The sequence below is a fragment of the Staurois parvus genome, unplaced genomic scaffold (genome assembly GCF_062004578.1).
Source record: "Staurois parvus isolate SC_StPar_1 unplaced genomic scaffold, SC_StPar_1.0 ptg000338l, whole genome shotgun sequence".
Classification (NCBI taxonomy): Eukaryota; Metazoa; Chordata; class Amphibia; order Anura; family Ranidae; genus Staurois; species Staurois parvus.
This window is the reverse complement of record NW_028318134.1, coordinates 359,250-383,780: the sequence shown is the minus strand read 5'-3', so window position 1 is coordinate 383,780 and position 24,531 is coordinate 359,250. Positions and strand designations below refer to the sequence as shown.

Here is a 24,531-nt window from a genome sequence, read left to right as displayed (position 1 = left end):
TATAATACATACCCCAAACTACTACTTTCTCTACACTGCATAGAACTGTATAGAAGCCATCAATTCCCTACTTCATACTAGAGGCAAGGTTTGAGTTCGCCATTACCATGGGTTCGAGGTGGCTCCTGCGGGTTCAAGTTTCATGGTCAATGTGTGAATTTATGTGCAGTTTCACCCAGGAAAGCTGACAAACTGCAGAGGAGGGATTAAGGCAGTTAGGAAGCTGTACTTTAAATTTAATTGCTGGCACTTTGGGTAATCAGCCCATTTGTTGCTTTTTTATCATTTGGAGGCTTTTTTGAGGTCAGCAGCCAAGAAGTCACTTTTAGCTGTCCATCCATAGCCATCTTTTTTTTTCTTTTAAAAATAAACAGGCTTTTGGTATTTTGGGGTTTTTAGTGAAAATTGTTCAGTACTGAAACACCACATACAGCATGAAGGCATCCCCCAAGCATGTTATTTGAAGGATTTGTGTATTTTCAATGTTTTCCTCAAATGAAGGACCAATTGGACAATGCTATGGGAGACATGCATAGCTTTGTATGCCTTTTATTTTTTACAGCAGTTTGCCTATTATCCCTAAAAATGACCAAAATGGAACAAGATTTTCCCCCATAAACCTCACTGGGATTCATTTCTTAGTTCTGGTTCACCACACTTTGAATAAAACTAGCCACACCCTTGGCAATTCAAACCTGGGGAGATTCACCCAACACTACTATATACCAGTGGGGTTGGTGTATTTAGCACACAGAAGCTTCTACTTTGTCTAAGATCAATGTTCACAAAGCTCACCACATTGAAGTCTAAATTATCCTCTTCTTGCACAGCTGGTTCATTTGACATTCCCATTTCATCATCTAGAGTTTGCTCTTGACCTATGGTTATGTCCTCATGACATGATGTCTGCAATACTGGTAGATTTTCCTCCTTGATGCCGGGTTCTCTGTTTTCATGGTCAACTTCATTCAAGTAGATTGTGATGGTTTCCTCATTTGAGGATGATTGCACTTCATTAACAATGTCCACCGGGATATGACCGTTTTGTGTTAAAGACGTAATATCTATGTCTGGCCCATACAGCTCACTTGTTAATGACATTTCACTATCTGCTGAAGTGCTGATGTATTCTTCTAATTCACTTGTGGTAATGACCACAGTTCCAAAAAGAGGATCTTGTTGATTGACTTCACCCTGATCTTCATTGGGTTCATGAGTGAATCCAAGATTTTCAATAGCTATGACCTTCTGCTTATTGTCGACCCGTTCTTCCACAGCAGAGGTCTCTAAACTGACAAATTCTTCAGTTTCATCCACAGAGTTACCTGAAGTTAGATGGGATGCTTTTTCATCTTCTTCCTTTTCTTCCACCCTCACATCCGACTGTACAAGTGTTACAGAAGATGAAACGTTTGCAGTCATAATATCGCGTTCTGCTGCCACAGACTTAATTTCTAACAAAAGCTCTTTGTCTGTTCCATCATTTGAGTCTGAAGTAGATCTGCAGTTCAAATCTTTGTTGCCAATTTGACCTTCTAAAAGTGATCCAGAAGGACTATCACGATCCTTGATAATTTCTGAAGCTTGCTCTTCAACATAAGTACCTGATTTGTCTTCAAGAAGGACAGCTACTTTTCCATTTGAATTCAAGTCATCCATTATTTCAGGAAACCTACGTGTGTGATCTGGGCTAAGCATACACTGAATTTCCGATAGGAGGTCAAGTTCTTTAGGAAATTTAGAGAACTTTTCAACCTCAAAATCTGGTAAATCTGTCACTCCTAAGACACTATCCAAATTAGATGCTGTAATATGTGAAGCATACAATTCACTCTCCATTTCATCGCCACGTTCAAGTTGCGGTTCATATTCCTCAATGTCTTTAATATATGTATTGTTTGTATCATTTGAGAAATCATGCTTTTCTTCAGTATGATTTCTATCTTCATCTGTTAGAGAAGTATAATTTTTTAACACAAACTGCTCTTCAGCCACAAACTGTTCTTTGGGTAAACATTCTACTTCTATGGGAGCTGTCTTGGCCTCGTTATCTTGTGAATTGATAGTTTCTATCTGAAAATCCTCATAGAGATATTTGTCATTTTGATCCTTAGTTGTATGTTCTAGCAGGTCCTCTACTTCACAGGTGGACATTTTACTGTCGGATTTGTTCTCAGTTATTAAACTTACTTCAGATAATATGTATTTCTGCAACTTTTCATTGCTGGATATCTCTACTTGGTAAGCTTCATCTGTAACCACAAACTGCTCTTCAGTTAACAATCCAACTTCTGTGTGACCAAGTTTGAACTTCCTATCTTCTTCTTGTAATTCATTGGTCTCTGGCTGGAAATCTTCATGGATGTAGTCATTATTTATCTTCTCAATTGAGTGTTCTTGTATATAACAAGCAGTTGTTTCATTGTGGGATTCACTTTCTGCTTTAAATTTAGTATCTTTAATGATCCCACTTAATTCGTCTGACACTAGACTTTCCCTTAGGATATCATCAACAATGGATGCACGTATCTTGACCACTGATGAACTTTGTTCTGTGCCATAAAGTTCTTCACTGTTTAATTCATCACTTTCTTTTTGGAGTAATCCATCTTCTTGCAGCTGCTCAGTGCTGGATCCTTCTATCTGAGAAGCTTCATTAGGGACCTCAAATTGCTTCATAGATACAAGTTGTTCTTCAGCTACATTTTCTGCTTCTAAGTAGACATCATTGACCTCACTGTCAAATTCTTGTGATTTGCTAGTCTCTGTCAATGAAACCTCATATATATGGTCATCATTTTTCTCCCTATCTGTGTGTTCTTGTAGTTCCTCCACTTCACACGCGGACGTACCCCTGTAGGATTTACTCTCTTGTAGTAAATCTGCTTCTATAAGGATCTCTGTGTGATCTGCAGATCCTAAAATGTCTCTTATCTGGATATCCTCAGAAAAGGATGTACATATCTCATTCTTTAATGAACGTATCTCTATTTCAGGCAATTCTTTAGGCCATAATTTATCTTTATCTCTCGAAACAGGTTGTCTGAGTAATCTTTCATCTTGCAACTGGTCATTGCTGGATCCCTTCGCTAGGCAAGATTCATCTGTGACTACAAATGGCTCTTCAGTTAGAAATTCTGCTTCTATGGGACCAATATTTTCTTTACTATAATCTACTTGTGATTCACTGGCATCTGGCTGGAGATCTTTGTGTATATTGTCAGAATTTTGCATGATAGCCATCTGTTCTTGTACGTCACAGGTAGTTGATTCATTGTGAGATTCACTTTCTGATGTAAAATGTACATCTTTAGAGACCCCAGTGAATTCATTTGACACTAGATCCTCTCTTATCAAGTCATCTTCAACAATTATTGGACACATCTCAACCATTGATGTCCTTTGCTCTTGTTCATACAGTTCTTGGTTGCTTACTTCATCACTGGAAACGGGTTGTTCTTGTAATCTGTCTTCTTGCAATGCGTCTTCATTATGGACCACCAACTGCTCTTCAGCCACTCGCTCTTCTTCATTTAAAAATTCCACTTCAATATGACGAATCTTGATTTTGCTATCTTCTTCTTGCAATCCCTCTATTGTGGAACCTTCAATATTAACCACCAATTGTTGTTCAGCTACCAATTGCTTTTCATCTATAAACTCTGCTTCTATGTGACCAGTTTTGCCTTTGTTAACTTCTTCTTGTGATTTCCAGTCTTCTAACTGTACATCTTCTTGAGTGTAGTCATTATTTTGCTTTGCAGGTCTTTGTTCTTGTATTTCATAGGTAGGTGTTTCATTGAGGGATTCACTTTCTGTTTTATAATCTGCATTTTTAATGACCTCCCTGTACTTTTCTGATGCCAAGCCCTCTGTTATCAAGACATCCTCAACAACCGATGTACATATTTCGACCACTGATATACTTTGCATTGTTGTATACAGTACTTCATGGCATAATTCATCACTGTCTCTGGAATTTGGTTGTCCAAGTAACCTATCTTCTTGCAGTTGGTCACCGTTGCTTGATCCCTCTATCAGAGATGTTTCATTATCAACCTTTAATTGCTCTTCAGCTACAAACGGTTCTTTGATTAAAATAGCTGCTCCTAAATGATCAATATTGCCTTCACTGTCATCTTCTTGTGATTTTCTGGTCTCTACCAATGAAACCTCCTTTATGTAGTCATTATATTGCTCCTCAGCTGTGTGGTCTTGCAGTTCTTTTGCTTCCCTGGTGGATGTGTCACTGTGGGATATGCTTTCTTCTCTAAAACCTGTTTCTGTAAAGAATTCTCTGCTTTCTTCTGATATTAGACCAATGCTCAAATCTTCTTCAACAATGGATGTACATATCTCATTTGCTGATTTGCGTTGCTGTATTTCATGCATCTTGTCAGGGTTAACTTCACCTCTGTCCCCAAAAACAGTTTTTTCAAGTAATCTTTCTGCTTGTAAATGGTCACTTTTTGATCCCTTTATCCCAGAAGATTCATTGTCTACCTCAAATTGATTTTCAGCTACAAGCTGTTCTTCAGTTAAATGTTCCACTTCTAAGAGACTAGTTTTGATTTCACTATCATCTTCATGTGATTTGTTGGTCTTTATCGATGAATTCTCATATATGTAGTCATTTGGTTCCTCATCAGTGTGGTGCAGTTCATCCAGTTCACAGGTTGATGTTTCACTGTGGGGTTTGCCTTCCGTTAAACTCCCTTCTCTGAAGACATCCCTTTCTTGTTCTGATACTAAACTATTTTCTACCAGGACTTCCTCAGCAATGGAATTACAAATCTCGACTGTTAATTTGCTCTGCTCTGTTTCATGCAAGTTTTCAGAGTAAGCTTCTTTGCTCTCTCTGGGAACAGGTTGACTAAGTAAGATATCGTCATGTGGTTGGTCAAGCCTGGACCTCTCCGCTGGGAAAGCCTCATCAAACTGCTCTTCTGGTACAATTTTAACTTCTGTGTGACCTATCCTGACATGAATATCTTCTTCTTGTGATTCTCTAGCATCTGGTTGGAAATGTTCATGTTCATAGTCATCATTTTGAATTTTAGCTGTGTGTTCCTGTGCTTCATAGGTCATTATTTCTTCGCTAAATTCACTTTCTGCTTTAAAATTCATATCTCTAAAGATATCATTGAATTCTTCTGACACTTCTTTCAGGACATCTTCAACAATTGATGTACACATATCTGTTACTGATAGGCTTTGTTCTGTTTCAAGCAGTTCTTGATCCTCTCTTATTGGGATATCCTCAACAATTGATGTACAAGTCTCTATTACTGATGTGCTTTGCTCTGTTTCAAGCACTTCTTGATGGCATACTTCATCATTGTGTCTAAAAACTGGCTGTCCTTGTAATCTGTCTTCTGGCAATTGGTCATTGCAGGATGCCTCTATCAAAGAATCTTCATTATGGACCACCAACTGCTCTACAGCTATGAACTGTTCTTTACTTAAAATGTCTTCTCCTATGTGACCAATCCTCACCTGAATATCTTCTTCTTGTGATTCTCTAGTATCTGGTTGAAAATATACATAGTCATTACTTTGAATTTTAGCTGTGTGTTCCTGTACTTCATAGGTCAATATTTCTTTGAGGGATTCACTTTCTGCTTTTAAGTCCACATTTCTGGGGATATCATTGAACCCTTTTGACAACTGATCCTCTCTTTTCAGGATATCCTCAACAATTGATGTACACATCTCATTTATTGATGTTCTTTGTTCTGTTTCAAGCAGTCCTGTATGGCATATTTCATCACTGTCTCTAAAAACTGATTGTCCCTGTAATCCATCTTCTTGCAACTGGTCATGCCTGGATACCTCTATCAAAGTATCTTCATTATGGACCACCAATTGCTCTTCAGCCACAAACTGCTCTTCTCCTAAAATTTCTTCTTCTATGTGACCAATCCTGGCCTGAATATCTTCTACTTGTGATTCACTAGCATCTGGTTGGAAATGTTCATAGTCATCTTTTTTAATTATAATTGTGTGTTCCTGTGCTTCATAGGTCATTATTTCTTCAAGGGATTCCCTTTCTATTTTAAAATCCACATCTTTAAGGATATCATTGAATTCTTCTGACACTTGATCCTTATTTTTCAGGATATCCTCAACAATTGATGTACAAGTCTCTATAACTGATGTGCCTTGCTCTGTTTCAAGCAGTTCTTTAAGGCATACTTCATCACTGTCTCTGAAAACTGGTTGTCCTTGTAATCTTTCCTCTTGCAATTGATCATTGCAGGATATCTCTATCAAAGAATCTTCATTCTGGACCATCAAATGCTCTTCAGCTACAAGCTGCTCTTCATTTAAAATCTCTACTTCTATGTGTCCATTCTTGGCTTTCCTATCTTCTTCTTGTGATTCTCTGGCATCTGGCTGGAAATGTTCATGCATGTAGTCATCATTTTGAACTATAGCTATGTGTTCCTGTGCTTCATAGGTCATTATTTCTTCAAGGGATTCACTTTCTGCTTTAAAATTCACATCTTTATAGATATTATTGAATTCTTCTGACACTCGATCCTCGCTTTTTGGGATATCCTCAACAATTGATGTACATATCCCCACTACTGATGTGCTTTGTTCTGTTTCAAGCAGTTCTTTATGGCATACTTCATCACTGTCTCTGAAAACTGGTTGTCCTTGTAATCTTTCTTCTTGCAATTGATCATTGCAGGATATCTCTATCAAAGAATCTTCATTCTGGACCATCAAATGCTCTTCAACTACAAGCTGCTCTTCATGCTCTTCATTTAAAATCTCTACTTCTATGTGTCCATTCTTGGCTTTCCTATCTTTTTCTTGTGATTCTCTGGCATCTGGCTGGAAATGTTCATGCATGTAGTCATCATTTTGAACTATAGCTATGTGTTCCTGTGCTTCATAGGTCATTATTTCTTCAAGGGATTCACTTTCTGCTTTAAAATCCACATCTTTAAAGATGTTATTGAATTCTTCTGACACTCGATCCTCACTTTTTGGGATATCCTCAACAATTGATGTACATATCCCCACTACTGATGTGCTTTGTTCTGTTTCAAGCAGTTCTTTATGGCATACTTCATCGCTGTCTCTGAAAACTGGTTGTCCTTCTTGCAATTGATCATTGCAGAATATCTCTGTCAAAGAATCTTCAGTATGGACCATTAAATGCTCTTCAGCTACAAGCTGTTCTTCATTTAAAATTTCTACTTCTATGTGCAAAATATTAACTTTCCTATCTTCTTGTTGGGATTCTCTGGCATCTAACTGGAAGTCGTCATGTGTGTAGTCATCATTTTTCTTCACAGTTGTGTGTTCTTGTACTTCACAAGTAGTTGTTTTGTTGTGGGATTCACTTTGTGCTTTACAATTTGTATCTGTAAATATCTCACTGCATTCTTCTGAGACTAAACCCACTCTTATCAGGACATCCTGAACAATTGATGTACATACCTCATTCAGTGATGCACTTTGATCTGTTTCATATGATTCTGTAGGGCTTTCTTCACTACCGTCTATAGGAAGTAGCTGTCCGAGTGATTTGCCATCTAGCATCTGTTCATTGAAAAGTTCTTCTGTCAGAGAAGCTTCATTACCAGCAACATATTGCTCTTTAACTACCCATTCTTGCTCTGCTAAAAGTTCTTCTTCTATGAGACCAGTCTTGACTTTGCTATCTTCTTCTTGTGATTTCCTGGTCTCCGGTGGGAAATCTTCATGTTTGTAATCATACTTGTGTTTCTCAGTCCAGTGTTCTTGATGTTCTTCCACTTCATTGGTAGATGTTTCATTAATGGATTCATGTTCTCCTTCAAAATTTACATCTCCTAAGACCTCTTTGTGTTCTTCTGATGGCAGACCATCTCTTAATTCAACATCTCCCCCTACTGACATACATATTTCATCAACTGATGTGCGTAGCTTTGTTTCACACAATTTTTCAGGGTATTCATCATCATTGTTTCTGGAAAATGGTTGTTTGAAAATTGTGTCTTCTTCTAACTGGACAATGCTGGATCCTCTTTGCTCAGAAGTAACATCTTTTGCTTCTGATGAAAAAATTACTTCTAGAACCTCTGTTCCATCCTGTTCACTCTTGATATTCATGTCACTTTCCTGCAAATCTAATTGATCTAAGGTAAATTCTTTTTCAGCTTTATACTCTGCAATAGATCCAATATCTGATATGTCCATATGGGCTGAATGATGGCTTATGATTTCAGGCTGTTTGTTATCTTTGTCCTCAGCTGGGTAGTCTTGACCAAGTATTGCTGGTTCCTGAAACAGGTAATCAGTCTGTTTTTGCTCATCCATGAAATCTTTTGGTAAGCCATCATTCTTTGTGTTCAATGTGTTACTTGATTGGCTAATGCCATCTATAGATAATTTCACATATGTGGGGTCACATTCTAGAAAATCTTTCAATTCTTCTAATAGGTAATCTACCTGGCTCTTGTCTTCTTCTAAGAAAGAGTCCTCTTTTCTTGCAGTCTCTTCTGTACCATCTGAGCCTGCAAGAGATTCCTTTTCTGTACCATCTGAGGCTGCAAGAGATTCCTTTTCTGTACCATCTGAAGCTGCAAGAGATTCCTTTTCTGTACCATCTGAAGCTGCAAGAGATTCCTTTTCTGTACCATCTGAGGCTGCAAGAGATTCCTTTTCTGATTTGTTCATGGTTTCTTGGAAAGCATGTGACTCGTTTTTATTTTTCATAAAGAGTTCTGTATGCTCAAGATTTACATTGTTAATATTAGATGTGTCTCTGTGTCCAACGGACTCAGTTTCAACCAAAATCATTTCTTCACTGGAAGGAATGTGATCCAAATGTTCTGTTGATCTGCTATCTGTAGCATTTGCAAATGACTCCTCCATTTTGAAATCCACTTCCATATTTTGGCTGGTCACATCTCCCAAGGAATCACGTCTCTCATCATGTTCTGCTTGAGCTGGGTAGTCATCATACCACACTGCTCGACCCTTGTTTATTCCATTCGTCTCTTCATCCTCACTGGTTGACTGTCCATCATCATGGCTGAAAACAGTCCCTCCAAGATAGTCGCCTTGACTTTCTTTGCTTGGAGACTGATCCAAGTCTTTCATTATGTACGAATTTCCTAATTGTTCAGGATCTTCCCCTGGTTTCAATTCCCCTTCAAGAATGTCATAACAAACCATCTGAAGTTTATTTCTCGATGCCTGTTCTGATTTTTTAAATAAATCTTCTGTACTTGGAGAAAAATGAACTCTTCTTTTAGTCCTTTGTTTTTTAGAAATAGATTCGTTAAATTGATGTTTTTCCTCCAATGTTTCTGTTGGATGCTCGTCTATACCCTGTGAATCTTCCTTGTTGGTAGCTCTTCTTGGAACTTTTATGTCCTTTGTTGACACATCTTTTCCTTCTTCCTCAGAATTGCTATTGCTTTGCTCAGGCACCAAAGATTGTGTTTTTATCGTTTCTTCTTCCAAATTTCCAGTTTGTTTATTTTCACTCTGTTTGAATAAAAATGTGCTTTTTGTTAATGATACATCCACTAATGTCAGATCTTTCCCTGCGTACCCTTGGTCTGTGGATAAGGTCAATGCTGGCATTGAAGCTGGAGTTTCATCAAGATCTTGTAAGGTATCAGATCCTTTTTGATCCTCAACTTTGTGAAATAAATCACAGTGCTTTGCTAAGCGGTTGGCTGTCTCCAGTAGGTCTTCCCACGTCTTCCTGCTTTCTCCTCCTTGGCTGTTAGAGCTTTCTGTTTCATCCACTGGTGTTACCAGTTTCTTGTTGGTTTCAATCACATCCAAAATGTTGTCAACATCATACTCCAATGTTACCGTAGAATCTATAGACTCCACCAATACCTGTGCTTCTTGTTCAGTAGTTCTGTAGCATTCTCCACTTTCTGTTGTGATTTCGATAAGACTTTTAATTTCTTCTTCTTCTTGTCCAGTAGTGTCCTCCAGCTGTTTCTGGATTTCACATAAAAGACTTTGCAAGGTAATTGGCTGAAAGAGACTTTCTTCATATTGACCGTCAGAAGATGGTTCTCCAGCATGTTGTCCTCCTTTATAGACTTTAACTTCTGAGTTCCCTAACGCCTCATTGTCTTCCATATTTTCAGTCCTACTTGTGAGTTCTTCTTCATACTGGGAAACTTTGATTTCACAATCAATCAATACTTCTTTTTTCAATTTTGGCTGGTCAGGAGGGTTGACCTGTTCCTGATTAAGGATGCTTTGGACAGTATGGGATAAGGCCACTTTGTTTTTCGAATCCGTGGACTCTATCACTTTAATTTCATAGCTGTGAGTTGTGACTTCTGCTGTTGTATGAAGAACAATATCTGCGTCTTCCGTTATTTTGTGCTCCAAGTCCCGTCTTCCCCCAGGATCACTCTTTCGATGTCTCAGATCAGTTTCCTGTGTTCGATAATCCTCATCTCCTGTCATGTAAAATTAAACAGTTTAGGAATGATCGATTTCTTCAACATTTTATACAGTGCTGAGTTTGTAACAGTTTAGGAGTGAAAACCCAATGAAAGGAATCTATAGTCTTTCTAAAGCCAAAAGGGTATTTTAATGGGTTTTTTTCCCCATTTTGGATAGAGAAGAGAATGGTTACTTCTGCTGTAAATTGCCAACATTAACCAGTGTTCCAGAAATGTAGGATATAAGTTTTGCTTCAGTAAATTGGGCTGTGTAGGAAAAAAATATAACATACACTATATAAAATGCCAGGGACCCATGTGCAGCCTGAAATCAATAGTCCGTGGCACACCCATGACCAAAAAGGACTGATTTATTGCTTGTGTGTGAGAAATGACGTCATCATATGTTTCACAGTGGTGTAAAAACACAAAAGGGTCCTGCCTTGGTCCCAGAAGCTCACATGAATTAATATACATTACATGGATCTTTATCAGGGGCAAATTGGCTATATGTACCAGAGATGGGCACAATGGAAACATTTGTTTAGTTTCAAATTCGTTTGTTAAGTTATTTATTTCGCTTCCTCATATTCATTATGTGAGAATGATTTATTTTCAGAATTAGTTTCGTATATATTCGGATTCGATTCATACATTCGTTATTTTTAAACTGATTCGAAATTTGAATTTTGAATTTCGGAAGATGGCTATATTTATTTTATTTTATTCTATTCTTTTCTATTCTGTTCTAGTCTATTTTTTCTATTCTATTCTTTCATTTTCTTTTCTATTGTTTTACACTATATCCTATCCTATTCTATTCTTTTCTATTCTATTATTTTATTTTATAATATATTATTTTCTATTCTATTATTTTATAATCTATTCTATTCTATTATTTTATTTTTTTTGCTTTTCTACTTTATTCTGTTCTATTCTTTTTTCTATTTATTGTAATCTACTATAGTCATTTCTGTTTTATTCTTTACTTTTTTATTCTATTCTGTTCTATTTTTTCTATTCTATTATTTCATTTTCTTTTCTATTGTTTTACACTATATTCTATTCTATTATATTCTATTCTATTATTTTATAATATATTCTATTCTATTCAATTATTTTATTTTTGATGCTGTTCTACTTTATTCTGTTCTGTTCCTTTATTTTCTATTTTATTGTATTCTACTATAGTCATTTCTGTTTTATTCTTTACTTTTGTATTCTATTCTGTTCTATTCTATTCTGTTCTATTTTTCTATTCTATTATTTCATTTTCTTTTCTATTGTTTTACACTATATCCTATTCTATTCTTTTCTATTCTATTATTTTATTTTATAATCTATTATTTTCTATTCTATTCAGTTATTTTATTTTTGATGCTGTTGTACTTTATTCTGTTCTGGTCCTTTATTTTCTATTTTATTGTATTCTATTATAGTCATTTCTGTTTTATTCTTTACATTTTTGTATTCTATTCTGTTCTGTTCTATTCTATTCTTTCATTTTCTTTTCTATTGTTTTACACTATATCATATTCTATTCTTTTCTATTCTATTATTTTATTTTATAATCTATTATTTTCTATTCTATTATTTTATAATCTATTCTTTTCTATTCTATTCAATTATTTTATTTTTTATGCTGTTCTACTTTATTCTGTTCTATTCTTTTATTTTCTATTTTATTGTATTCTACTATAGTCATTTCTGTTTTATTCTATTCTGTTCTGTTCTATTCTGCTGTAATTTTTCTATTCTATTATTTCATTTTCTTTTCTATTGTTTTACACTATATCCTATTCTATTCTTTTCTATTATTTTATTTTATAATCTATTCTTTTCTATTCAATTATTTTATTTTTGATGCTGTTCTACTTTATTCTGTTCTGTTCCTTTATTTTCTATTTTATTGTATTCTATTATAGTCATTTCTTTTCTATTGTTTTACACTATATTCTATTCTATTATTTTCTATTCTAATATTCTATAATATATTCTTTTCTATTCTATTCAATTATTTTATTTTTGCTGCTGTTCTACTTTATTCTGTTCTGTTCCTTTATTTTCTATTTTATTGTATTCTATTATAGTCATTTCTGTTTTGTTCTTTACTTTTTTTATTCTATTCTTCTGTTCTATTCTATTCTGTTCATCAATCTAAGTAGGAATCATCATCTTATTTCACTTTTATACCTCACTGTATTTATTGCAATATATTTCCATTTCAAATTCATTTTTAAATTCAAATTCGGATAGTTTGTTTGTTACAATTTATTTCCAAATCGTTGAAATTCATTACTATTGTGATTTGGAAATTGGGATACATAATGTAAACTGGGACACACCATTAAGGTTGTGCAGGCTGATGCCCCTGATCCCAATGGGAGGTGTTTAGATTTTTCTGGCGTTGTAGTCTTTACCTGGATGGATCCTGGCACTGTCTCTGTTCTCTTCTATGACACTGGGGAGCTCTGGGGTTGAAGTTAGCAGTCCTGTCTCCTGGAAGAAGAGGACACCAATGTTACATCAGCAATGTTCATGTCATTGTTAAGGGTTAATCCACCTAATTTTTGGTGGGTATAGACAGGCTAGATTACTCTTTACCTCCTCCATTTACATTACATTATATATAGAGTGACCGATATTCTTAGGTTATGTACAGGGGTGGACTGACAACTCATGGGGCCCCCGGGCAATAGGGGATCATGGGGCCCCCTACTGACCCTTGGACAGTGCCCGAGTTTCCAAATGGTCAGTCCGTCCCTGGTTATGTATGTTAAACTAAAGCAGGTAATTTGACATATTATATACTTTATATCTTGAAAATAATGTGTTGTACCGTATTATGTTTGCTGCCAACTCTAATAAAGATTTACATGTGTAGCGCACTCAGGGCTGCTGTTAGAAACCACGGGGCCCCAATCTGACAGGGCCCCACACACAAAATAACCCCCACAGTTTACTATACTTCAGTTATGAACGAACGCAGCAAGTGATAGGTACTGATCGCTCACTGTGTTCATTCAGGAAAGGAAGGGGCTGGTAAATGGGAAATATTTACTGGAACCTTCCCCCCACTCCCCATCCTGAAGGATCCTATTGTCCTAGTGCCTGCAGCTGCCGAAGGAAAGGAGGCTTGAAGCTGAAATGCCTTACTGGGAAAAGGGGTGGAGCTATCAATACAGCAGGAACTAAACCAGAGGAACAACTCGATCACTCCCTTATTATCTCACGCCTGGACTACTGCAACTCCCACCGGCCTGCCTCATCACAGACTCTCCCCGCTTCAGTCTATCATGAACTTTGCGGCCAGACTCATCCACCTCACCAACCGCTCCGCTTCTGCCACCTCCCTCTGTCCTTCCCTCCACTGGCTCCACCCCTCTCTGCCAATCCCTCCACTGGGCTCCACCCCTCTCTGCCAATCCCTCCACTGGGCTCCACCCCTCTCTTCCAATCCCTCCACTGGGCTCCACCCCCCTCTGCCAATCCCTCCACTGGGCTCCAACCCTCTCTGTCATTCCCTCCACTGGCTCCCGATTGCCCAACGCATTAAATTCAAACTACTAACACAGACATACAAAGCCATCCATAACGCTGCCCCAAACTACCTCACCGACCTGATACCCAAATACCACCCAAAACGCACTCTCCGCTCCTCACAAGACCTCCTACTCTCCAGTTCCCTGTTCTCCACCTCCCATGCCCAACTCCAGGACTTCTTCAGGTCTTCCCCCATCCTCTGGAACTCACTACCCCAATCCATCAGACTGTCATCTACCCTCCTCATTTTTAGGCGCACCCTGAAAACCCATCTCTTCAGGGAAGCCTACCCCACCCTCACCTAACAGCCGATCTCCTCCACTCCTCCTACCACTCCACCCCCCACAGCCACTTCCTCCTGTACCACTGTCCCCTCCCTCCTAGATTGTAAGCTCCCAGGATCAGGGCCCTCGAACCCCTCGTGTATTGTTTTGTTACTGTATTGTCTCATGTTCTGTCCCCCACTATAATGTACAGCGCTGAGCAAACAGGAGCAGAGCTGTGGGAGGGGCCCAGCAGGCTCCACCCACTACAGAAATCTACAGGAGGGGGCGAGGACAAGACCAGTCATCCTGCACAAAGAGAGAGCAGCCGTGAGCGGTCTTTATTCCAGGAAGTCTCACTCTGGATTACTGCACAGATCTGGAAGAAATACACAAAGTACGCCAAGATTCCAGAAGAAGACAAACAAGGAATGTATGTAGCAGGGGTGGACTGACCATTTGGAAACTTGGGCACTGCCCGAGGGCAGTAGGGGGCCCCATGAGATGCCCCTGGTACCTTTCATAGGCTTTTTTGAGTTTAGGCAAGGACACAGGGGCCTCATGATCCCTTATTGCCCGGGGGCCCCATGAGTTGTCAGTCCGCCCCTGGTATGTAGACTATATTTCCTTATCACAGAATTCAACTTTGAAATCCCTGTCGTGTTTTTTTATTTGTTTTTATTTGCCTGTATAGCATTGGAGAGATTTTTCTTAATTTCCTGTCCTGAAACACAACAGGAAGTAACAAGGAATCTCTCCAACGTTAGGGAAATCCCCCAGTTGTGTCCCAGAGCAGTGTCCTCATTGGAAGATTTCCCCACTCTTTCTGTAACAGCGACTGCTTTGATATAAGATTTTTCCTCACTTTCAGTCCAGGCCACACCAGGACAAAGAGAGAGAGCAAATTCCCCCAGCGGAGACACAGACAGTAATAAAATCCTGACAGGGGTTCTGGGAAGACATGAAAACCTGGCAGGGGTTCTACAGAGAAATAAAAACCTGTCAGGTGATCTATTGAGAGATAAAGTCCTTATAGGGGTTCTATAGATAAATAAAAAACAGCAGGGGTTCTATAGAGAACTAAAAACCTGTCAGGTGTTCTATTAAGAAATAAAAACCTTTCAGGGGTTCCATAGAGAAGTAAAAAAAAGTGACAGGGCTTCTCTAAAAAAATACAAATCTCTTAGGTGTTCTATAGAGAAAAAGAAAAGTGACAGGGGTTCGAGAAATAAAAAACTCAGAATTTTTATGGAGGAATAAAATCCATCAAAAATTCTGTAGAGAAATACAAATCTGACAGGGGTTCTAAAGAGAAATAAAAATCTGACAGGGGTTCTATTGAGAGATAAAAAAAAAACCTGCTGAAGGTTCTATAGGGAAATAAAACTTGGCATGAGTTCTATGGAGAAATAAAAACCTGTCAGGTGTTCTATAGAGAAATAAAAACCCCATGGGATTGTAAAGAGAAATAACAATCTGAAGGGGGTTCTATAGAGAAATAAAAACTTAAAAGGGGGTTCTATGGAGAAAAAAAACCTGTCAGGGGTTCTATAGAGTAATAAAAACTTGTCAGGGGTTCTATAAAGAAATAAAAACTTCACAGGTGTTATATAAAGAAATAAAAAACTGTCAGGGGTTCTACAGATAAATGAGAACCTGTCAGGGGTTCTAAAGAGAAATTAAAACTTGACAGGGGCTCTATAGAGAAATAAAAACCAGGATTCTATAGAGAAATAAAAACCTGACAAGGGTTCTATAGAGAAATGAAAACCTGACAAGGGTTCTATAGAGAAATAAAAACCTGACAAGGGTTCTATAGAGAAATGAAAACCTGACAAGGGTTCTATAGAGAAATAAAAACCTGACACGGGTTCTGCAGAGCAATGCAAACTTATCAGGGTCTCATGGAGAAAGAAAAACCTGTCAAGGATTCTACAGAGAAATGCAAACTTGGCAGGGGCTCTATAAAGAAATAAAAACCTGCCAGGGGTTCTACAGAGAAATAAAAACCTGTCAGGGGTTCTAAAGAGAAATACAAACTTGGCAGGGGTTCTATGGAGAAAGAAAAACCTGTCAGGGGGTTCTACAGAGAAATACAAACCTGCCAGGGGTTTTACAGAGAAATAAAAACCTGCCAGGGGTTCTATAGAGAAATAAAAACCTGACAAGGGTTCTATAGAGAAATAAAAACTTGACAGGGATTCTATAGAGAAATAAAAACCTGTAGGGGTTTTACAGAGAAATAAAAACTTGACAGAGATTCTATAGAGAAATAAAAACCTGTCAGGGGTTCTATGGAGACATAAAAACCTATCAGGGGTTCTACAGATAAATACAAACCTGTCAGGGGTTCTATAGAGAAATAAAAACCTGCCAGGGGTTCTATAGAGAATTAAAAACCTGACAATGGTTCGATAAAGAAATAAAAACCTGCCAGGGGGTTCTACAGAGAAATAAAAACCTGTCAGGAGCTCTATAGAGAAATAAAGACCTGCCAGGGTTCTATAGATAAATAAAAACCTGTCAGGAGCTCTATAGAGAAATAAAGACCTAACAAGGGCTCTATAGATAAATAAAAACCTGCCAGGGGTTCTATAGAGAAATAAAGACCTGCCAGGGTTCTATAGATAAATAAAAACCTGTCAGGAGCTCTATAGAGAAATAAAGACCTAACAAGGGCTCTATAGATAAATAAAAACCTGCCAGGGGTTCTATAGAGAAATAAAAACCTGACAAGGGTTCTATAGAGAAATAAAAACTTGACAGAGATTCTATGGAGACATAAAAACCTGTCAGGGGTTCTACAGATAAATACAAACCTGTCAGGGGTTCTACAGAGAAATACAATTGTATGCGTTCCTGACCCGCACAGAAACGCACTGCAGTACAGCAGATTGGAATGGATGGGCTGCGGTTCCTGCGATGCGCACGCTCAGACGCACACACATATTATTGATTTTTTGCGGTTGGTCGGGAGCGGGGAACACTTTCATCTTTCTCTATTGATTCTCGTATCATAAATGGAAGGAGGTGTCAGAGAGTGCAGAGCTTCTACCAGGAGAAGAGGAAGCAGAGGGTGACACATCCATGACAAATGCTGAAATCAGCCGCAGCGCGGACATTAGCAGAAGTGTGCGTGTGACTGATGGTCCCGTTTAACCTCTTCACTGCCGCTGACTTACCCCAAGCACAGAGACCCAGTGATTGCCTGCACTGCATAGAGAAGCACAGAGACCCAGTGATGACATCACTGGGGCTAATATAAAACAAGTCAGGAAATCGGAAAAATTTTCTTTACATTTTGTTTTTATCATGCTGATGAGCTAAGAAAAAGAGGGATTAGGAGATGCATTTATTTCAGGTACTTATATACAGGGGTGTATTTACCCCAAGGCATTTGCCTAGGGCGGCATATTTCATGGGGGCAGTGGCATTTTTTCAGGGAGGCAGCGCCGCCCCCCAAAAGAAGGGACACGTAACATGGTGACCAGGTGGAGTCTGAGAGAGGCTGCGGGCTGCTTGATGGTGTATGCAGAGCCTGACTCTTGTTCCCGGGGATGTACGGAGCTGTGAAGGGGAGTGTCTTCTCTCTTGCCGGGGTGCGGGGTGCGTTGCCAGTGTATGGGGGGCAGTGGTGGTGGAAGGCTTTATCCCGCCTTCAGATAATAACAGAATCTTCTATTCCTTCTACCAGTCCATCCCCCACAGTTATTACCTTTTGTACTACCAGCCCCTCCTTCTTAGATTGTAAGCTCCCAGGATCAGGGCCCTCCTAACCCTCTTGTATTGAACTATATTGTTGCTGTATTGTCTCCCATTATATTGTAAAGCGCTGAGCAAACTGTTGGCACCATAAATCCTGTATAATAATAATAAAGAATTTTGGTTTTTATTATTATTATTATTATTATTATTATACAGTATTTATATAGCACTAAAGGGTTTGCTCAGCGCTGTACACTATAGTGGGGGACAGAACATGAGACAAGACAGTAACAATACAATACACGAGGGGTTCGAGGGCCCTGCTCCTTGGAGCTTACAATCTAGGAGGGAGGGGACAGTGGTACAGGAGGAAGTGGCTGTGGGGGATGGAGTGGTAGGAGGAGTGGAGGAGATTCGCTGTTAGGTGAGGGCGGTGTAGGCTTCCCTGAAGAGATGGGTTTTCAGGTTGCGCCTAAAGGGGAGGAGGGTAGGTGACAGTCTGATGGATTGGGGTAGTGAGTTCCAGAGGATGGGGGAAGTCCTGGAGAAGTCCTGCAGTCGGGCGTGGGAGGTGGCGACCAGGGAGCTAGAAAGTAGGAGGTCCTGTGAGGAGCGAAGATTACGGGTTGGGTGGTATTTGGGTATCAGGTCGGTGAGGTAGTTTGGGGCAGCGTTATGGATGGCTTTGTATGTCTGTGTTAGTAGTTTGAATTTTATGCGTTGGGCAATCGGGAGCCAGTGGAGGGAATGACAGAGGGGGGTGGAGCCAGTGGAGGGAATGACAGAGGGGGGTGGCGGATACGGAGCGGTTGGTATGGTGGATGAGTCTGGACGCTGAGTTCAGGATAGACTGAAGCGGGGATAGTCTGTGATGAGGTAGGCCAATGAGGAGGGAGTTGCAATAGTCCAGACATGAGATAATAAGGGAGTGAACGAGTAGTTTAGTAGTGTCTGGGGTTAGGAACGAACGTATTTTGGAGATGTTGCGGAGGTGGAGCCTGCATGAGTTTGCCAATGATTGGACATGGGGTTGAAAGGACAGATTTGAGTCTAAAGTGACACCTAGGACTTTGGCTTGCGGGGTGGGACTGATGGTGGCGTTGTTGGTCGTGATGGAGGGGGGGGGGGGGGCGCGGGCTGGGGGGAAAATCAGGAGCTCAGTTTTGGAAAGGTTCAATTTGAAGAAATGGAGTGACATCCAGTCTGATATGTCGTTCAGTAGGTGGGTGATATGGGTGAAGACTGAAGGGGTGAGGCGAGGGGCGGAGAGGTAAATTTGCGTGTCATCGGCGTAGAGGTGATAGTTGAAGCCGTGGAAGTGTATCAGTTTGCCGAGGGAGGAGGTGTAGATGGAGAAGAGAAGGGGCCCGAGGACAGAGCCTTGGGGGACCCCAACAGAGAGGGGGAGGTGGCAGCGTTATAGGTAACGCTGAAGGAGCGTTTTGATAGATAGAAGGAGAGCCAGGAGAGAGCGGAGTCTCTGATGCCGAGGGAGCAGGGCCGGACTGACAACTCATGGGGCCCCCGGGCAATAGAGAATCATGGGGCCCCTGTGTCCTTGTCCAAACTCAAAAAAGCCTATGAAAAAGGTACCAGGGGCATCTCATGGGGCCCAGCATGGCCCCACGGTAGCCAGCACAGGGCACCAACTGACCGTCTTGCCTACAAGCAGTATGACTTCAGATCAACGTTTCTCATTGTTCAAGGAACCCCTAGCAACTGCTGGAGAAACCTTTGGACTCCATGATACCCAGGTTGAGTAAGACCAATCTGGACACTAGCATTAGACATGGAGGTGTTCTTTGCTTATTGTTCAAGGAACCCCTAGCAACCTCTGGAAGAACCTTTGGACTCCATGATACCCAGGTTGAGAAAGACCAATCTGGATACTAACATGAGACATGGAGGTGTTCTTTGCTTATTGTTCAAGGAACCCCTAGCAACCGCTGGAGAAACCTTTGGACTCCATGATACCCAAGCTGAGAAAGGCCAATTTGGAAACTAGCTTTAGACATGGAGGTGTTCTTTGCTTATTGTTCAAGGAACCCCTAGCAACCTCTGGAGGAACACAGAACCAGGTCCGAGGAACCCTGGTTGAGAAACCCTGCTTTAGTTCTTCTTAGAAATAAGTCATATGTAGTCTCATTTTACAAGCTTTTCACATTGAGTGGGACTACAGTCTCTTGCCAAATTTGACGGACTCCAATGAGTTAAGGACAGGTTGCAGCCCAACTCACTTGAGAGGCACAAAAAGGGTTAAATAAGCTAAATTATGTCTTTATTTCCAAAACCGAACTCCAAAAAAAAATATTTTTTTTTCCCACAGAGATAGAAATGTTTAAACTTTCCCAGGTTTTGTATTGCTGTCTGTGATATCCCCATACTTCCTGTCTTGGTGACACCCTATCCATCAGGGTGTCACTGGGATAGAAATGGAGGTGGAATCTCACAGATGGTAATAACTACAGAAGTTATAACTTTTTACCATTACAGTATAGTCAGATTTAAAAAAAAAAGGAAAAATAAAGGATTTAGTTGGGCTGCAAATAGCCATTATTAAAACTTACATCTAGAGAATAGACTCTCATACCTTCTTGCCACATGTCTCTTCCTGTGTGGGTGGTCCTTCTGAGTCTTCCTGAATCGGCACGTTGGTCCTGGCATTCCTGGGCTGTGGAGCATTTGGTGGAGCTCCAAAAATTTGTGCGCTGAAATTGGTGAAAAAATTCTGCAACACAGAAGAGAAAGGTCATGTGATACTGTAGCCCAGCAGTGACTTGACTGCACCCAGGGCCCCAGGGTGCTTTTAATTAATGGGCCCCCACACCAGTTTAACGTGATCATGTGATCATGCATAACAATCAGTGTACTGGTTTGCTGAAGGAACGCAGAATTGGGTCATATGGGGCCACCATTCGAAATCATGGAGCCCAGTACAGCCTACTTGACAGGTTATCCTGCCCCTTCCTTAATGTAGTATCCACATAAATTTGAAATATGTGCCTATAAATGTGGGATAAGAGAGGCACAGGTACGCAAATGCATTTGTGAGCACCCTAAGCTGGTTGGGATGAGCAGAGCTGACATGCAGCAGAAATTGGCATGGCCAGAGCACATACTGGCTCCAAACTATTCAAACAGATGGCCATCTACTGCTGCCCGCTTCCTGTTTACCACCTTGAAGGTCTGGATTTTTGACTTCCAGTGCATCAGGAGGACGGTCATTTACAATGCCAAGGAGGAGAGCCCAAGAAGGACAACCCATCTCTGTATATCTAGTAAGGCCAGAAGCTGGACTACCACTTGTGCAGCATGGCCCTCAACACCAAGGTGGTGATGCTGGAGGGCCAAAGGCTTCTGGACTTCTCAGGTCCTCAATTTTGGCAACTGCATGCACCCACAGGCAGCTCATGCCAGGCCCAGGCCACCCTGCTGACCAGGTGGCCATCTGCTGCTGCCTGCTTCCTGTTTACTGCCTTGAAGGTCTGAATTCTTGACTTCCAGTGCATCAGGAGGATGGTCATTCACAATGCCAAGGAGGAGAGCCCAAGAAGGACAACCCAACTCTGTACATCTGAAACTCCAACCGCATGTGTATGGTGGAGTTGCTTGAAGGTGGTCTGGCAAGGCCAGAAGCTGGACTACTGCTTGTGCAGCATGGCCCTCAACACCAAGGGGGTGATGCTGGAGGGCCAAAGGTTCATCAGATTCCTGAGCTTCTCAGGTACTCAATTTTGGAAACTGTATGCACCCACAGGCAGCCCCTGCCAGGCCCAGCCAACCCTGCTGACCCAATAGGGCTCAGTACAAATTACTGCTGGATTATCGCTTGGGCAGCATGGCCCTCAACACCAAGGTAGTCATACTGGAGGGCCAAAGGCTCTGCAGATTCCAGAACTTCTCAGGTCCTCAATTTCATGCATCCACAGGCAGCCCGTGCCAGCCACGAGTTACTCCACCGACCCAATAGGGTTCAGTATGGAATACAGCTTGGGCAAGGTGGCCCTCAACACTGAGGTGGTGATGATGGAGGGCCAAAGGCTTCTGGACTTCTCAGGTCCTCAATTTCGGCAACTGCATGCAAATTTATATGAGTTCATTAATAGTGATTTCTAGAATCATATATAGTCAAACTGCCACATATAGTGATGTGAATTTCTCGAATCATATATATATATATATATATATGTATATTTAATTTGGAATAATTAACTCCAAATTCTACAATATGGACATACTTATAGACTATAAGGATTATAAAAGTCAGATGAAATTAAATTCAAAAAACAAAAACTATATATATGCATTATGCGCTGCATTTTCTATTTACAATTTTGATCTCTATGGGAACACATTGCATGCCAGCTACATAACTTAGATTAGGAGTTACTGCGCCAAAGTCTATTTCACAATATAATATTTATGTTATTATTTTTATTAAGTTTTTTTTTTCAATAATTATTTTAAGTATTAATCTGTATTTGAAAAGACAACATTTTAATGTTATAATTGTTATTATTTTGAGGGGTTTTTTTAACAATTTTTATAATATTTTTTAAAAATGTATCTGTATCTGAAAATATGTTTTAATAGTGCTGTATATTTATCTGTTACTAGTTTTTGTAGAGTTTTTAAATATCTTTTCTTGTAATTATTTTTCTGTGTTAATCCATACTTGAAAAGAAAATCATTTTATTAGTCTACTTCAGTGTTTTTATTTTTCTAGATTTTTTTAAATAATAATTGTTGTTTTCTAGAGTTTTTTAATAGGATTTTTTAATAATTGCTCCTAGATTGTAAGCTCTAACGAGTAGGGCCCTCTGTTTCCTCATGTACCAAATTGTATTGTAACTGTCATGTCTGCCTTCATTTTGTAAAGAGCTGCGCAAACTGGCGCTATATAAATCTTGTATACTAATAATAATTATTATTATTTTTCTGTAATAATCAATACTTGGGAAAAAAAAGAAAATTCTGATAATATCGTTTAGATGAGATATTGATTCTATTCCCAGTTTTTTATATTTAGAGCCCTGAAGAAGGAATAAGTCCCCAAACTACGTTGGTGTTTCCTTGGCGATTTTTAAATAAAATACCATTCTGGAATTTTGTAAGTGTCGTTTTTTTTCCTTATCCTATGTGGATTTTTCTTGTCTGTGTCTTGCGAGGACGGTTCAAAAAAAACAAAAAAAAGAAACATTGGTCGTTCTGTTGCCACCAATGATTCCGAAAATTGGCCGTTTTTCGTACATTTTGCAGCATGACTGATAAAATAAATGAGGAGGAACTGCAAAAATCGGCCAATGCCATTGCCCAACTAATGGTGCGAATGCCGATTATTCTTTTGGACGAAAATATGGCCGATAAACGAACTATCTATGGCCTGCATTAGAGTGATATCCTCTCACGTTTTGGAGGGTTCCCCCCACTTCCTTTTGTATTTCCAAAACAGGAAGTGAAAAAAAATCTTCCCACTGGGGACACCGGCTGCAAAACTATATAAAAAAATGTAGGCTTTAGATTTACTTTAAAAAGGGGCAGACTGACCATTCGAGCACTCGGGCAGTGCTGAGGGCCCAGGGTCAGTGGGGGACCCCATGAGATACCCCTGGTACCTTTCATAGGATTTTTTGGGTGTGGTTTGAGTGTGGGCGAGGACACAGGGGCCCCATGATCTCCTATTGCCCGGGGGCCCCATGAGTTGTCAGTCCGCCCCTGATTTTAAACAAAGTTCCTTGTAGCACCCCCTATGCCATCTTTATCCCCCCAATATAATGGGGGGTGCATATTGTAGCTGACCAAAAGATTTACAACATTGTTTCAGACAAGAAGGGGATTTAAAAAACGAGAAGTGCAGGAGCAACATCAGAGGGTATTCCAGAACGACATGGGGATCGCGAGCCACTGATTGAAAGACCAAGCCGCCCCAGTCCTCAGACCCCACCCCCTTCTGCCCCTCCGCTCACCATAGCATCCTGTACAGCCTGGTAGACCCGCGGGAGATGCCGCTGTAGGAACTCCATGCTGCTCGCAGACCCTGCGCTGTCTCTCGGCCGCCTCTCCTTCTGCGTCTCTTCGATGTGACTTCTGTGCGGGAAGTGGCCATAAACCACAAGCAATGTGTAACTTCGATGTTGTTTCTCCTTGTAGAAATGACACTTCCTCTTCGATCTGCGTAACCCATTCACTGCTGGAGGCCTGCACACTGCAGGCAAATCAAGTGATATTAAGGCCCCCGGGTCAAATCGATCGTTTCAAATCACATGACAAGTTGCACCCCATTCTCTGCAGTTGAAGCCGTCCAACTTTGGCGGAGTCGCAGTGATTTTGATAGCAGTACAGGCGCTGCGTTTTGCAAGTTTAGGTGTGACTTGCATAGACATCCAAGCATGAAGTCGCACATATGTCTTGCAAGTCGCACCTGAAATCGCACTGACATCTGACTTTGAAATCGTTCAATTTCAAGTGAAGTCACACGATTTCAAAGTCGGATTCAGTGTGACCGAAAGTGTTACTAAACCCAAACAGTACAATCAGTCTGTAGATGCAGGAAAGCATGCTTGTTATACTCACTGTGGGACCTAAGAGGTTAATTCTTC

The 24,531-nt window shown here is 40.1% G+C and overlaps 1 protein-coding gene across 1 annotated transcript in view; it reads right to left on the bottom strand.

Annotated features, from left to right (window-relative positions):
* The window catches only part of LOC149457015 (uncharacterized), a 30,648-nt gene extending 6,693 nt beyond the window's left edge, over positions 1–23,955 (bottom strand). The window contains exons 1-4 of the mRNA XM_089684145.1: positions 23,899–23,955; positions 20,523–20,660; positions 12,842–12,920; positions 796–10,436 (exon numbers count right to left, since the gene is read on the bottom strand). Of these exons, the coding sequence (XP_089540271.1) occupies positions 796–10,436; positions 12,842–12,920; positions 20,523–20,660; positions 23,899–23,955 (9,915 nt within the window). The remainder of the gene's footprint in view (positions 1–795; positions 10,437–12,841; positions 12,921–20,522; positions 20,661–23,898) is intronic.
* Positions 23,956–24,531: the final 576 nt, after the last annotated feature.